The sequence below is a fragment of the Pongo abelii genome, chromosome 21 (genome assembly GCF_028885655.2).
Source record: "Pongo abelii isolate AG06213 chromosome 21, NHGRI_mPonAbe1-v2.0_pri, whole genome shotgun sequence".
Taxonomy (NCBI): domain Eukaryota; kingdom Metazoa; phylum Chordata; class Mammalia; order Primates; family Hominidae; genus Pongo; species Pongo abelii.
Genome location: NC_072006.2, coordinates 32,499,772 through 32,516,626, shown reverse-complemented (window position 1 = coordinate 32,516,626; position 16,855 = coordinate 32,499,772). Strand labels below are relative to the sequence as shown.

The window sequence follows — 16,855 nt, the reverse complement described above, 5'->3', positions numbered from 1 at the left end:
CTAGTCTTTGACTTTTAGTTCTTGGCTAAAAATATTGGAATGATTATATAATAAATAGGTTTATTTCATGTGGAAAAGGAATAATGTGGTTGCCCTGAAATAGTCTGATCTGATCAGGAGGATATTATGCTGAGCATGGCTGGAAATAAATTTGTAGCACCAATTAAATACACTGTAGCAGCTCTGAGAGGGAATAAAAGTAAAATATAAATAGTAAATATGAGAGAAAGTGACTATGGGATCTAACTATGTAAGAGCAGGATAGAAGTATGGGTAGATATGTACATGCCCCCTAGATTTTAGGAAGGCGTATTTCAAGAAGTAGAGAAGACATGGATATCAATCAGTGGAAATCGTATACTAAAACGGAAGCCAGTGAAAAAAAAAGACTGCTCTCAAACTAAAGATAGATGGTTGCTTCTAATAGGTAGGTATTCAGATTTGATTAAGAAATTAGAAGGCCGGGCATGGGGACTCAGGCCTATAATCCCAGCACTTTGGGAGGTCATGGTGGGCAGATCTCTTGAGCCCAGGAGTTCGAGACCAGCCTGGGCAACCTGGTGAAACCCCATCTCCACAAAAAATACCAAAATTAATTAGCAGGGTGTAGAGGCACATGTCTGTATTGCCAGCTACCCAGGAGGCTGAAGTGAGAGAATCACTTGAGCCTGGGAAGTTGAGGCTACAGTGAGCCGAGATCACACCATTGCACTCCGGCCTGGGTGACAGAGTAAGACCCTATCTCAAAAAACAAATTTTGAAAATATACAGAAGTATAGAAAAACTGAAGTAACTTAATTTGTGTTAAAATCTATTTGGTATTAAAACTAATGTTTGGCCCGGCACGGTGGCTCACGCCTATTAATTATCCTAGCACTTTGGGAGGCCGAGGCAAGTGGATTGCTTGAGCTCAGGAGTTCAAGACCAGCCTGGGCAACATGGTGAAACCCCGTCTCTACAAAAAATACAAAAATTAGCTGGGCATGGTGGCTCACGCCCGTAGTCCCAGCTCTTTTGCAGGCTGAGGCAGGAGGATCACTTAAGCCCAGGTGGTGGAGGTTGAAGTGAGCCGAGATCGCACCACTGCACTCCAGCCTGGGTGACAGAGTGAGACCCTGTCTCAAAAACAGACAACAACAAAAAACCCTAATGTTTTATGAAAAAGCTCTTTAATTTTTCGTGGCCAAACTGCTATTCTCTAGACCTACACTGTCCAAAATAATAGCCATTAGCCATGTGTGCTGCTGTGTTGGACAGCACATATTTAGAACATTTCCAACATCACAAAAGTTCTATTGCAGAGTGCTGTGAAAATGAGATACACTTTCATTAGAAAAGCTAGTAAAAATAAGTAGGGGTAATGGGGTACTTTGACTACCCAGAAATTTTACTAAGGAAGAATTAGATTTTTATAATACTGGGACATTAGTGTGTACTTTTTTATTGTATTTGCATTTTGTTCTTTATTTTGAAATAAATACATGTACAGAAAAATTGCAAGAATAGTTACAGAGTCTTTTTGCTCCCTTAACCATTAGAGAGTGAGCCCCATCAGCCCCAGATACTTTAATGACCGTTAAATCTGGAGTTTGGCCAGGCACGGTGGCTCATGCCTGTAATCCCAGCACTTTAGGATACTGAGGTGGGCAGATCATTTGAGGTCAGGAGTTTGAGACCAGCTTGGCCAACATGATGAAAACCTGTCTCCACTAAAAATACAAAAAAAAAGAGCCCAGCTTGGTGGTACGCACCTGTAATCCCAGCTACTCAGGAGGCTGAGGCACAAGAATCACTTGAACCTAGGAGGCAGAGGTTGCAGTGAGCTGAGATCGTGTCACTGCACTCCAGCCTGGGTGACAGAGTGAGACCCTGTTTCCAAAAATAAAATAAAATAAATCTGGAGTTTAATACCAGTACAGTACTACCAGCTTATCTTCAGGCCCCATTTGAGTTATTCTAGTTATCCCCAAAAGGTGAAGGATCCAGTTTAAAATCACACATTGCATTTAGTTGTCATGTCTGTCTTTGACTTGATCACCTTGACACTTTTGAAGATTACAGGCTAATTATTTTGAGGAAGTCATTAACATGGACCTGATGTTTCTTCATCTTTAGATTCAGATTATGCATTTTATCAGAATTGCCATATAAATTGTGCTGTGTTCTTATTTTATCCATCCAGGTACTACATAATTTCCATGTGTCCCATTTCTCATGATGTTAACCTTGATTACTTGATTAAGATTGTGTCTGCCAGTTTTCTCTACCATACATTTAACTGTTTTTTCCTTTATAATCAGTATTTTATGAGGAGGAGGAGGAGGAGGAGGTACTTTGAGACAATGTAAGTATCCCATTCCTCATCAAACTTTCACCTTCTAGTTTTAGCACCCATTGAAATTTTTTTGCTGGATTATTGGTATGATGGCTGCCAAATGATGATTTTCTAATTTCATCATCCTTTCTACATCCATTCATTGACATTTCATTGAAAGGAAAAACTGTTTTCTTCCCGTTTATTTAACATATCAATATGGACTTATGGATTCATATTTTATTCAATAAGTTATCTATTAGTGTACTTTGGTACTTTGATGCTGAGTTTGTCCCAGATTTGGTCAGTGGAAACCCTGTCAAGCTGGCTTCTGTATCCTTTTGACATTGTCCTATCATTCTTAGATCACTTTCCTCTTTCTGGGACCAGATATGATCAAAGCCCTTCTTATACTTTTCCTGCCCTACCTCTGGAATCATTTCACCAAGATACCCTGATTCCCTTTATTGGAGAATGTACTTAGAGGTCAGGTCTGGACAGTAGATGTCATTGTTCCACTGAGGTGTCACTGCTCCTAGACTTTCTCAGCAGACAGAGCTAGAGCATATATGCATGTATATACATACACAAACATACATCCACACACATACACTCATTTTTTTATTTCTTGCTCTGTGTGTGTGTGTGTGTGTGTGTTTGTGTGTACTGTGAGTTCACACTGGTACCTAGTACCTCAACACCTCAGAGTTCATTTTATTTTTCTTCCTTTTTGTATTTGTAACTCCCTTCTCTGACAGAGAAACTGGGCCCCAGTTATTCTTAATATATTAATATTTACTTAATTAATCAATTCCCTTGAATGTGCCCAGTCTTTGCTTTCCTTATCAGATCATGTGCATGCTAACCTTGCTCAGCCCCACCTAATGGTTTTTAGACTGAATTATTTGGAGACGAAAAAAGTACAGTTGATGCTCATTATTCACAGATTTTTTTAATTTGCAAATTCACCTACTTGCTAAAATTTATGTGTAACCCCAAAATCCGTGCTCATAGCATCTTTATGGTCATTCATGAACATGTACAGAAGGGTGAAACATTTGAGTCGCTATTGGGTAACGTGTATTCCTAGGTGAGGCCAAGCAAGGCAGTCTACTGCCTTCTTCTTTGAGTCCTCATACTATAAATAGTTGTCCCTTTTGCAGTTTACTTAGTGCCACATATTTTGCATTTTGACTTCTTTTACTTAGCATATGTTTTCAAGTTCCATCCATGTTTATAACATGTATCAGTACTTCATTCTTCTTCTTTTTTTTTTTTTTTTTTTAAAGAGTTGGAGGTCTCACTGTGTTGCAGGCTGGAATGCAGTGGCTATTCACATAGGCCATCATAGCATGCTGTAGCCTCAAACTTTCACTAGGCTCAAGTAATCCTCCCACCTCAGCCTCCCAAGTAGCTGAGATTAGAGGTGTGGGCCACTGTACCAGGTTCCTTCTTTTCTAAGGCTGAATAATAGTTCATTGTATGTATAATACCACATTTTGTTTATCTATTCATCCAGTAATGGGCATTTAGGTTATTTCCACCGTTTGGCTCTCTTTTGAAAATCTTTTCATGTGCTTGTTGGCCATTAGTATATATTCTTTGGAGAAATGTCTCTTTAGATTCTTTGCCTATTTTTAAATTGGGGGGAGGTGTCTTTTTTGTTACTGAATTGTAAGAGTTCTTTATTCTGATAACTAGACCCTTATCAAATACATGATATCTGATTAACATATAGTTTCTTGCATCCCATAGGTTGTCTTTCAAAATTTTGACGAATTCCAATTTGTCAGTTTTGTTGTTGCTTATGATTTTTAGTGTCATATCTAAGAATCCATTTTCAAATTCAGTGTCATGAAGATTTACCTATGTTTTCTTCTAAGAATTTTATAGTTTTAGACCAAGCACAGTGGCTCATGCCTGTAATCCTAGCACTTTGAGGGGCTGAGACAGGCGGATTTCCTGAGCTCAGGATTTCAAGATCAGCCTCGGCAAGATGGTGCCCATCTCTACTCAAATACAAAAAATTAGCCTATGGCGTGTGCCTGTTCAGCTACTCGGGAAGTTGAGGCAGGAAAATTACTTGAACCATGGAGGCAGAGGTTGCAGTGAGCCGAGATTGCATCACTGCACTCCAGCCTGGGCCACAGAGTGAAACTATGTTTTCAAAAAAAATAATAATAATAATTTTATAATTGTAGCTTTTTAAGTTTTTAATCCACTTTGATTTTTTTTGTTTTGTTTTTTGAGACAGGGTCTTGCTCTGTGCTGCAGGCTGGAGTGCAGTAGAACAGTCTTGGCTCACTGCAGCCTTGACCTCCTGGGCTCAAGCTGTCCTCCCACCTCAGCCTCCCAAGTAGCTGGGATCACAGGCTTGTGCCACCGTGCCTGGCTAATTTTTGTATTTTTTCTAGAGACAGGGTTTCACTATTATTGCCTAGGCTGGTCTTAAACTCCTGGGCTCAAGTAATCCATGCCCAGCTTGGCCTCCCAAAGTGCTGGGATTACAGGCGTGAGCCACCACTTTCAGTCGCAAGTTAATTTTTATATATGGTATGAGGTAAGGATTCATTCTTTTGCATGTGAATATCCAGTTGTCCCAGTGCTATTTGTTGAAGAGCCTGTTCTTTCCCCATTGAATGTTGTCTTAGCACTCTTCCCAAAAATTAGTTGACCATAGGGCATGGTGGCTCGTGCTTATAATCCAAGAGCTTTGGAAGGCCTGGATGAAAAGATTACTTGAGGCCAGTATTTCATCACCAGCTGGCCGTGGTAGTGTGTGCTTCTGGGAGGGTGAGGCAGGAAGATGGCTTGAGCTCAGGAGTTGAAGGCTGCAGTGAGCTCTGATTGTGCCACTGCACTCCAGCCTGAGTGACAGAGTGAGACACTGTCTCTAAAAAATAGAATAATAAAAATCAGTTGACTATAGATTTGTGGATTTATTTCTGGATTCATTTAAAACGATTCCATTGATCTGTATATCACTCCTTATACCATTACCATACAGCTTTGGTTACCGGTGTTTTGCAATAAGTTTTGAAATCAGGAAGTATGAGTTCTCCAACTTTGTTCTTCCTTTTCAAGATTGTTTTGGCCATTCGGAGTCCTTTGCAATTCCATATAAATTTTAGGATCAGCTTTTTAATTTCTTTTTTTTTTTTTTTTTTTTTTTTGAGACAGAGTCTTGCTCTGTTGCCCAGGCTGGAGTGCAGTGGCACGATCTTGGCTCACTGCAACCTCCATCTCCCAGGTTCAAGCAGTTCTCCTGCCTCAGCCTCCCGAGTAGCTGGGATTACAGGCACACACCATCACGCCCAACTAAATTTTGTATTTTTAGTAGAGATGGGGTTTCAGCATGTTGGCCAGGCTGGTCTCGAACTCCTGACCCCCAAGTGATCCGCCGGCCTTGGCGTCCCAAAGTGCTGGGATTACAGACATGAAAGCTTTTTTATTTCTGGAAAAAAAAAAAAAAAAAAAGACATAAGATGTCTTTCCATTTATTTAGGGTCTCCTTGTTCTTGGAGGTAGATTTTCTCTGATCTATTTTCATTGAGACTTTGGACCTTAAGAGAGCCACAGTTTCATGAGAGATTGTTTCTCTGGAGCCCTTCCTACCCTTCTCCTATTTCCTGTCTCCTTTCCTCCCTTGTTATTCAAAAGTCTTAACAAATGCTCCTGGGCCCAATACAGAGGTCAGCTCACACTTCCAGCCTTAGCTTTGGTTCACTTTTTGCTTTCTTGCCACTGGTAGTTTTCCCTGCTCTCTTAAGAACTTAGCTAAGCTTTTCAAAGGATGTTTGCATTTATCCAACATTTCTAAATTTTGGTAGCTGGAGAGTTTTAATAATTTTCTAGATTGCTGTGTTACTAGATTAGAAAAAGATAGAGCTGGGTGTAGTGGCACATGTCTGTAATCCCAGCTACTCCGGAGGCTGAAGTGGGAGGATTGCTTGAGCCTGGGAATTAGACCAACCTGGGCAACATAGTGAGACCTATCTCAAAAAAAAAAAAAAAGTAAGACTTCAGGGCGCAGTGTAATCCCAGCACTTTGGGAGACCGAGGCGGGTGGATCTCGAGGTCAGGAGTTCAAGACAAGCCTGGCCAAGATTGTGAAACCCTGTCTCTACGAAAAATACAAAAATTAGCTGGGCAGAGTGGCAGGCGCCTGTAATCCCAGCTACTCTGGAGGCTGAAGAAGAGACTCACTTGAACCCAGGTGGCAGAGGTTGCAGTGAGCCGTGATTGCACCACTGCACTCCAGCCTGGGCGATAGAGTGAGACTCTGTCTCAAAAAAAAAAAAAAGACAGTGTTTTTTAAAGATGGAGTTTAGTATACAGAAATATTGGGTGTCAGGCAAAGTATTAATTGTTTTGTACATATTCTCTTTTCTTTCTTTTTTTTTAAAACGAGAGGGTGACCAGGCTGAACTCTGACTATTGGGCTCAAGTGATCCTGCCTTAGCCTCTGGAGTAGCTGGGGACTACAGGCACATGCCATTGTGCCCGGCTACATATTCACTTATAAAACTCTATTTTTAAATGATAGCTTCTCTTTACAAAATAGATCAGGAGAGCGATTTTCCTGTCTGCTTCCTGAGGAAGCAAAAAGGCAGAAACATGGTGAGCAGCAAGACCAGTGGTTGCCGTAGTAAGCATGGGACTTCCTATGAATGGCTCTGTTAACAGTAGGGGATGGTAATATTGTTTGATTTGTGGACTCTGTTTGATTTGTGGACAAGGTTTTATTTCCCATCTTTGTGGTAGGAGGGTCTGCCATATCCACAAATTGGCTCTTCCCATTTGTTTTATTCATTTAGTTAGACCATGATTGGAAAGCCTCACTGGCTGTGTACATTGTACCATACTTAGGAATATATGACAGTTATACATTTCAAACAGGGCTTTAAAACCTTCCATTCAGCTCCTTTTGGATAAAGCTCTTTTCCTCATGTGATTGTTGACATACATGAATTATAGGCTTTGTTTAGCTAGTGGGTAAGAGCAGATTTTGGAGTCATGTACACCTGGGTTTGAGTTTCAGTCTTGCCATGTACCAGTTGTTTGTGGACAAGTTATTTATTAATAACTACTCTGTACCATAGTTTCTTCATTGGTAGTATCTTCAAAACGAAGTATCTATTTCCTGTGCTGTTTTGAAGGTAACCTTAAATAATGTACATTGTACAGTTTGATACAGTGTCTGACACATAGCAAGTACGTTAATATATAATACTTGTTTTTATTCTGATCCTTATTGAGCTGCTGCTTTTTGATGTGTTGATTATCTGTAATTGGTAATCATCCATTTTACTGACATCTTCCAAGATTTGGCCAAGTTGATTGTCTCAAATTTCCAAGCAGAAAAAGTACCCAGAAAACAGAAATTAAGCAGTTATAAAAGAATCGAATAGCAATGATCATTACTACTTGTGCTTAATAAGAAATATGGGCCATGTCTGCCTGAGCCTTTATTTAATGCATTTTAAAATTTGCTGGGTTTTTTCCTCCCTTTAAACCTTACTATCAAGTTCAGCAATAAGTTAAACTAAAAAGAAACTGATGCCTTAGAATAAAGAAAGATTCAAATTAATAGGATATATAATGGCCTTTCATGGTGGTGGAATTTCTGTGTGTTTTGAACTAAGGGAAAGACTTAAAGGAAGATTGCCTACCGTGTGTTCTGGACACTTTGCTAGGCTCTGTGGATATTATTAAGACACAGTCCTTACCCTCAAGGATCTTTTTATTTTTGTCTTTTAGAGACAGGATCTCGCCCTGCCACCCAGGCTGGAGTGCAGTAGCAAAATCATAGTTCACTGCAACCTCCACTCACTCTCAGGGATCTTACTCTCAGTTGGGGGAGGCCATAAACAGTTAAAGTAGTTTGCAACAGAGTTAATGATTGACTCTAGGGCTAAGGGAAAGAAAGTAATTGGGACAACTAGGATTTCTAGCTTGGCAAGGGGGTAGACACCTGGGTTGGCAAACTACAACCCAATGCCAGTTTTTGCATAGCCCACAAACTACGAATGTTTCTTAACGTCTTTGAGTGGTTGGAAAAAAATCGGAAGAAGAATACTATTTTGTAACATGTGGAAATTATGTAAAATTAACATTTACATGTTCATAAATAAGGTTTTATTAGAATATAGCTATGCTGAAACTACATATCTATGACTGCTTTTTTGTCACAACAGCAGAGATGAGTAATTGTGACAAAGGCTGTTTGGCCTGCAGAGCCAAACATTTACTGTGTAGCTCTTTACAGAAAAAGTTTGCTAACTCAATGAGTAGGTGGTAATTTTTATCCATTGAAACAAGCAATTGAGGAAGAACAGATATAGGAGAAGATAACATTTCTGTGAGTGTTGATTATTTGAATCAGAGGTGCTTGTGAATATGCAGGTCTAGAAGGCAAGGGAATTTATAGGTTTGGAGTTTGGAAAGAGCTTGAGGCTGGAAATGGATGTGGGAAGAAAGGAGGAGATCAAGAAGACTGGATGGAGGAGTGCGATTTTTAGCCCTGTCTGCACCTTGGAATCACCTGTAGTGCTTAAAACCAAACAAAACCAGACAGACATTTCCAGGAACCCAACCCCAACTCCCTCTTTCCCAAGATTATGATGCACCTGAGCTGGACTTGGGCACCAGGATTTTTTGAAAGCTCCCCCAGCAACTCTAATGTGCAGCCACTGGTACAGAGTGAGAAGATTGGAATATGGGACACCGGGAACACCAACATTTAAGGGATAGTTCTAGGTACTTCTGCTGAGGAGAGGAAATTCTGAGGGAGTGATGATGGGAATTTTAGGATGGTCAGATCCTGTAATTTGAGATCATCGTTGACTGATGAATCAAGAGCAGTTTCTGTAGAGGCCAGGTGAGGGTGTATGTCAAAGGCCCCTGGTTTGAGGTGGGAGAGTATGAACTATTGAGAATATTGACAGGGAGGAAACGGGGGAAAGTGATGGCTGGGATGGGGAGGCATTGGGAATGTAGTTTGTTCTAGAGAGGTTTTTTTAAGATGTTAAAGCCTTGAGCCTATTTATGTGCTGAGGGAGTGAGTACTCAGAAAGAAAACCTGGAATGGCAGTATCGGATGCCACCATTCAGTTTTCATGATGGAGTGAAGGGCTAGATTTTGAATAGTTCTTGGAATAATCTTAATATTGTAACCTTTTTGGAACTGTTTGCTTAATGTGCTTTCTTCATTTAGGTGCATTACATTGTACCTGGAAAGAGAAATGGACCCAGGCATTGAGAAGCAAGGCCAACAACTGTGCTTTGCTTGCCCGGTTACTGTCATTCTGTCTGGGACATTGGGCTCATCTCTGAAAGCAGGAGGGCAAACTGAATGGGCTCTGTAGTCTCTTCTAAAAGTTTTTAGTTTAAACTATTAATAGTACAACTTTGATTTAACAAATGAGGAAGCTGAGCTTATGAGATGTCTGTGAAGCCCATTGTCTGATCTTTTATTTCCTTAGTACCTGGGAATGTGCTTTTTTTTTTTTTTTTTTTTTTTTTTTTGGAAGAACACCAACAGTTGTTCACCCGTCCTTGAATTTGGGTACACTGTATATACAAAGTATACCAATTTAGCCTGCCATTAGAACATGTCTTCACGAGCAAAATCTAGTATAAAGTCTTACTTTAATATTTTCTTTATTATGTATAAATAATAGATGGTTGTTACGGAATACTTGGATAGTACAGAAGTTTAGAATTTTTAACATTTTGGTTTATTTATTGGGACTCTTGCCCCCCCCCCCCCCCCCCCCCCCCCCCCGCCAGTGATTCTTGTTTCTCCATCAATGTGAATGCGCACTCCATTCAGTGTGAATGTTAGTTTATGTGCCAGCTGGATTCTACAGGAAGCAGACACAGATGGGGTTGGAGGGGCAAAGGGCTTATTTGAGGAGTAATGCTTGTGAAGAAAAGGGGAAGGGAACATGTTTGGGTATAGGGAGCCATCAGACTGCAGTGCACACCTGACAAAGTCTCTGCCCACCCAGATTGCCTGATAGAGGAATACCACAAGAGGTAGAAATGGCTAGGCTCTTGTACTACCACTTTGCACAGTCATTGACTAGAGATAGATCTTTGATCAATGTAGAGGTTTTCAGCCTTGGCATTGTTGACATTTGGGACTGGATACTTTGTGATAGGGGGTTGTCCTGTGATTTGTAAGATGCTTAGCAGCATCCTAGGCCTCTGTCCCCTAGATGCCAGTAGCCCAGCCTCCCTGCTATTAGTTGTGACAGTCAAAACTATCTTTAGACACTGCCATATGTTCCCTAGGGAAGGGCCTAATGGTATATAAACAACCCTGTGGTGGCATAGTCCAAGTTGTGGGACAGGGAGGAGTGTTCATACTACCCTTACTGGAAAGACCTATGAGCTATTCAGAAATCTGAACTATTTAAGAGGGAGCTTTGTTCTGTGGCTCCTGGAATTTTAAGCACACCTCTGTGAAACATCTTGTTAGGATATACTCCACTCTCCAAAACAATCCATAATGTTTAAATAGGGCTGTTTTATTGATTGATTGATTGAGATGGAGTCTCACTCTTGCCCAGGCTGGAGTACACTGGCACAATCTCGGCTCACTGCAACCTCCCCCTCCTGGGTTCAAGTGATTCTCCTGCCTCAGCCTCCCAAGTAACTGGGATTACAGACACCCACCACCGTGCCTGGCTAATTTTTGTATTTTTGATAGAGACGGGGTTTCACCATGTTGGCCAGGCTGGTCTCGAACTCCTGACTTCTCAGGTGATCCGCCTGCCTCGGCCTCCCAAAGTGCTGGGATTATAGACGTGAGCCACCGCACCTGGCCTTATTTTTCTTTTTGAGATGGAGTCTGACTTTGTTGCCTGAGCTGGAGTGCAGTGGTGTGATCTGGGCTCACTGCAGCCTCCGCCTCCCGGATTCAAGCAATTCTCCTGCCTCAGCCTCCTGAACAGCTGAGATTACAGATGCGCGCCATCATGCCCAGCTAATTTTTTATTTTTAGTAGATGCAGGGTTTCAGCATGTTGGCTAGGCTGGTATCAAACTCCTGACCTCAAGTGATCCACCCACCTCGGCCTCCCAAAGTGCTGGGATTATAGGCGTGAGCCACCTCGCCTGGCTATTTTCTTTTGAGACTGGGTCTCACTCTGTTCCCAGGCTGGAGTGCAGTGGCACAATCTCAGCTCACTAGAAACCCCACCTCCTGGGCTCAAGGAGTCCTCCCACCTCAGCCTGCCAAGTAGCTGGGATTATAGGCATGTGCCACCCTGCCTGGCTACTTTTTGTGGAGATGGGATTTTGCATGTTGCCTAGGCTGGGCTTGAATTCCTAAGCTAGAACAATCTGCTCAGGGATGTTGTATATTTCTAAAGGTATTTTTCCTTTTGTTGCAGGTGACACAACTAAAAAAAAACAAAGGTATTTATGGAATTCCACTGAGTGGTAATGGATGATGCAGTTCAAATAACTAAGGTAAGAGAAATAAAACCAGAACCATGAGGAGGCTTTTGCCAGTCAAGTAGTGTCCTTAAATAAAGCTAACATCACATTCTTTCCTGCTTCATTTCGTTTCTAAGCTGTAAGAGTAGCTTTTTTTTTTATGATTACCAACATTGTAATTATCCTTTAAGATACTTCTTAACCTGATTATGAATCAGAATCACTTAAAGAGCTTTTTTTTTAAAAAAAAAAAAAAGACCAAAGTCAGGCTGGGCATGGTGGATCACGCCTGTAATCCCAGCACTTTGGGAGGCCGAGGCGGGCAGATCAGTTGAGGTCAGGAGTTCAAGACCAGCCTGGCCAACATGGTGAAACCCCATCTCTACCAAAAATACAAAAATTAGCCAGATGTGGTGGCATGTGCCTGTAATCCCAACTACTCGGGAGGCCGAAGCAGGAGGATCCCTTGAACCCAGGAGACAGAGGTTGCAGTGAGCTCAGATCGCACACTGCATTCCATTCTGGGCACCAAAGAATGAAACTCTGTCTCAAAAAAATAAAAATAAAAAGACCAAAGTTAATGCCCTGTCAGCATTGAATTAAAGCTTCTTGAGTAGAGCACAGATGATCTCCAAGTTTTTTAAGTGGGAATGTAAACCAACTCTATAGTTTTAGAATACTCTTTGGCAATATCTGCAAAACATACACGTATCTAGTAACCCAGGAATTTCAATGCTAGGTGTCCACCTTTGAGAAATGAAAAATATATGTCTACACGAAAGTGCACATACAAATGTTCACTGCAGCTTTATGTATTATAGCCAGAAAAACTGGAACCTAATCAGGTGTCCAAAAACAGGAGAATAGATAAATAAATTGTGATATATGGTCGGGTGTGGTGGCTTACACCTGTAATCTAAGCACTTGGGAGGCTAAGGCGGGCAGATCAGTTGACCACCCTGGTCAACATGGTGAAACCCCATCTTTACTAAAATTACAAAAATTAGCTGAGTGTGGTGGCTCACGCCTGTAATCCCAGCTACTCAGGAGGCTAAGACAGGAGAATGGCTTGAAGCCAGGAGGCAGAAGTTGCAGTGAGGTGAGATCACGCCCCTGCACTCCATCCAGTCTGGGCAACAGGGCAAGACTGTGTCTCAAAAAAAAAAAAAAAATCGACATACACTATTGATAACATGGAATTTTATTCAGTAATAGAAAGGAACAAACTACCAGTAGACACAACAACATGGATGAATCTCGTAGATAAAAGGTTGAGTGAAAGAAACCACATGGACAAGAAAAAGTAGATGTAGCAGAATTACCGAGTAAAACTAAACTACAATGATAAAGGTCAGATCCCTACTTCCTCTGACAGGAGGTGGGAGGTTGTGACTGGAAAGAGGTGTGAGAGAGCCTCTGCAGCACCGAAAAGGTGTTTTGTTTTGTTTTTTGAGACGGAGTCTTGCTATGTCACCAGGCTGGAGTGCAGTGGCGTGATCTCGGCTCACTGCAACCTCCGCTTCCTGGGTTCAAGCAATTCTGCCTCAGCTTCCCAAGTTGCTGGGATTACAGGCACGCGCCACCACGCCCAGCTAATTTTTGTATTTTTAATAGAGACGGAGTTTCACCATGTTGGCCGGGGATGGTCTCGATTGCCCAACCTCATGATCCACCTGCCTCTGCCTCCCAAAGTGCTGGGATTACAGGCATGAGCCACTGCGCACGGCCTGAAAAGGTTTTACATCTTAATGTGTTCATATACATACTTTTCTCATGGTAAAATATATATAACATTAAATTTATCATTTTAACTACTTTTAAAGTATACAATTCATTGGCATTAAGTACATTCCTGTTGTGCAGCCATCACCACCATCCATCTCCAGAACTTTTTCATCTCCCCAAACTGAAACTCCATATCCATTAAACACTAACTCCCCATTTCCTCCTCCCCCAGCTGCTGGCAACCATTCTACCTTCTGTCTCTATGAATTTGACTATAATAGTTACCTCGTATAAGTGGAATCATATTTGTCATTTGACATCTGGTTTATTTCACATAGGTTTATTTCACAAAGGTATCTTGTTTATTTCACATAGGATGACCTTGTTTTCAAGTCATCCATGTTGTAGCATATATCAGAATTTCCATTTTATGGTTGAATAATATTCTCTTGTATGTTTATACCAGTTTATGTGTATCCATTCATTCACTGATGGACACTTGGGCTGCTTCCACCTTTTGGCTGTTGTGACTAATGGTGCTATGAACATGGGTGTAGGCTGAGTGTGGTGGCTCACGCCTGTAATCCCAGCACTTTGGGAGGCTGAGGCAGGTGGATCACTTGAGGTCAGGAGTTCAAGACCAGCTTGGACAACATGGCAAAACCCCATTTCTACCAAAAATGCAAAAATTAGCCAGGCATGGTGCTGCATGCCTGTAATTCCCAGCTACTTGGGAGGCTGAGGCAGGAGAATCGCTTGAACCTAGGAGGTGGAGGTTGCGGTGAGCCCAGATGGTGCTACTGCACTCCAGCCTGGGTGACAGAGTGAGGCTGTCTCAATTGAAAAAACAAAAACAAAAACAAAAACTCATGGATGTACGAATATCTGTTTGAGTCCCTGCTTTTAGTTCTTTTGAGTATATTCTTAGAAGTAAAATTACTGGATCATATGGTAACTCCATGTTTAATTTTTTGAGGAATCACCATGCTGTTTTTCACAGTACTGCATCATTTTATATTCCCACCAGCAATGCACAAGGGCTTCAATTTCTTTACATTCTGCTTTTTGGTGACCTCTATAATTCTAAATTATATGTATATGCTGTTTCTTAATTCTTTTATTAATAAAAAAGACAACATAATTCTTTGCCTCTCCAGTGTGAAAAAATGGGAATTTACCTTACACTATCCCCCCATTTAATATTTGTATTATTTCCTGTTCTGCTGCTGTTTATTAGTTTCCTCAGACTTCTGTAACAAAACTCCACAAATTGGGTGGCTTAAACAATAGAAATTTATTGTCTCAGAGTTTTGGAGGCTAGAAGTCTTGTGGGCTGTGAGGGAGAATCTGTTCTATGATTTTCTTCTAGCTTCTGGTAGCCTCAGGCATCTCTTACATTGTAGATGGCATTCTCTGTGTATCTTCAGATTGTCTTCCCTCTATGCAGATCTGTGTCTTGTGTCCAAATTTCCTTTTTCAAAATAAGTGCGCTAGTCATTGGATTAGGGACCACCCTAATGAGCTCATCTCAACTTGATCATCTGCAAAAATCCTCTTTCTAAATAAGTTCACATTCACAGGAACTGAGTAGGGGGTTATGATTTTAACATCTTTTAGGGGACACGATTCAGTGTGGGTGACAGAGCAAGTCTCTGTCTCAAAAACAAAACAAAACAAAAAAACAATTAAACCCATAAAGTGATTACATTTCTAACTTTTGGAGGTACTCTTCAACCTCCTTTTTTTAGGTTAATTTTCAGCACTCTTTCCTTCTTTCTTCCTTTCCTTTTTTCTTTTCCTTTTTTTTTTTTTTTTTTAATTTTTATTTTTTTGAGACAGAGTCTTGGTCCGTCGCTCAGGCTGGAGTACAGTGGTGTGATCTTGGCTCACTGCAACCTCTGCCTCCCAGGCTGAAGTGATTTTCCCGCCTCAGCCTCCCAAGTAGCTGGGATTACAGGCACCCACCACCATGCCTGGCTAATTTTTGTATTTTTAGTAGAGCCGGGTTTTCGCCTTGTTGGCCAAGCTGGTCTCAAACTTCTGGCCTCAAGTGATCCGCCCGCCTCGGCCTCCCAAAGTGCTGGGATTACAGGCATATGCCACCACGCCTGGCTAATTTTTGTATTTTTAGTAGAGACAGGGTTTCACCATGTTGGCCAGGCTGCCCTTGAACTCCTGACCTCGTGATCACCCTCTTTGGCCACCCAAAGTGCTGGGATTACAGTCGTGAGCCCTGTGCCCGCTTAATATTTATGTTATTATAGCTAAGTAAATATTGTTCACTGTCAGGCCAAGCAGCATTTTCTGGGTTTTTATTTCTTTCTCTGTAGGTTCAGTGTCATAGACCCTGGGCTATTCAAACGAGAAAATGAAGAAAAAGTGAATTCTCTTTCTGAAACTATCAGTTGCTTCCAATCATGTCTTTATATTTTATATTTGAACCGTAACTTTCTCATAAAATTTTCTCCCTGGAGTTTCTAATTTTCTTGTCTATTTGCCTGTTATTATAGTTTTCACTTTTCCCCAAGATCTCAATCATACACTCTAGCCTGTCAAGGCTAGTTCAGACCATACACTGTGGCCCAAATTTAGGCTAGTCATACACTCCAGTCCAAGACCAGTTTGCACTGTTTTTTAGGCTGTCTACACAGTCATATTGGTATTTTCCTTACTGGTTTTTCTTTGAGGGAGGTGCGGGGGAGGTTGGGTCCACTGATCTTGGATATCAGTCTTTCTTAGTATTTGTTTTTTAAATCTTACTAGAGGCTAGGGGGTACGGTGGCTCATGCCTGTAACCCCAGCACTTTGGGAGGCGGAGGCAGGTGGATCACTTGAGGCCAGGAGTTCAAGACCAGCCTGGCCAACACGGCAAAACCCTGTCTCTACTAAAAATAGAAAAATTAGCCAGGCGTGGTGGTGGGTGCCTGTAATCCCAGCTAGTCGGGAGGCTGAGGCAGGAGAATTGCTTGAACCCGGGTGGTGGAGGTTGCAGTGAGCCGAGATCATACCATTGCACTCCAGCCTAGGCAACAGAGTGAGACTCCGTCTCAATCAATCAATCAGTCTATCTATCTGTCTTACTAGAGTTCATTCTGAAGTCACTTACTGAGAGAAAAGGTACCTGGCAGATAAATTTTGACTCTTTCTGGTATCTGTTTTTGTTGTTGTTGTTTGTTTGTTTTAGAGACGGAGTCTCGCTCCGTTGCCCGGGCTGGAGTACAGTGGTGCGATCTCGGCTCACTGCAAGCTTTGCCTCCCAGGTTCATGCCATTCTCCTGCCTCAGCCTCCTGAGTAGCTGGGACTACAGGCGCCTGTCACCACGCCTGGCTAATTTTTTGTATTTTTAGTAGAGATGGAGTTTCACTGTGT

General features: G+C 41.6%; 2 protein-coding genes across 5 annotated transcripts in view; both read left to right on the top strand.

Moving 5' to 3' along the window:
* Positions 1-13,509, top strand: part of VPS16 (VPS16 core subunit of CORVET and HOPS complexes) — an 83,779-nt gene extending 70,270 nt beyond the window's left edge. Inside the window, exons 27-28 of the mRNA XM_009233421.3 lie at positions 11,715-11,793; positions 13,375-13,509. The gene's annotated coding sequence lies outside the window, so the exon portion shown is untranslated. The remainder of the gene's footprint in view (positions 1-11,714; positions 11,794-13,374) is intronic.
* The window catches only part of PTPRA (protein tyrosine phosphatase receptor type A), a 167,720-nt gene that overhangs the window by 37,840 nt on the left and 113,025 nt on the right, over positions 1-16,855 (top strand). For 3 of the 4 annotated variants that reach the window (XM_009233422.3, XM_063720600.1, XM_054542097.2), the window contains exon 1: positions 11,715-11,793. The exons of the other annotated variant lie outside the window; for it this stretch is intronic. In XM_009233422.3, coding sequence (XP_009231697.2) covers positions 11,767-11,793 — 27 coding nt within the window. In that variant the 5' untranslated portion in view covers positions 11,715-11,766. Of the gene's footprint in view, positions 1-11,714; positions 11,794-16,855 lie in introns of those variants that run through there. 4 annotated transcript variants of the gene reach the window in all.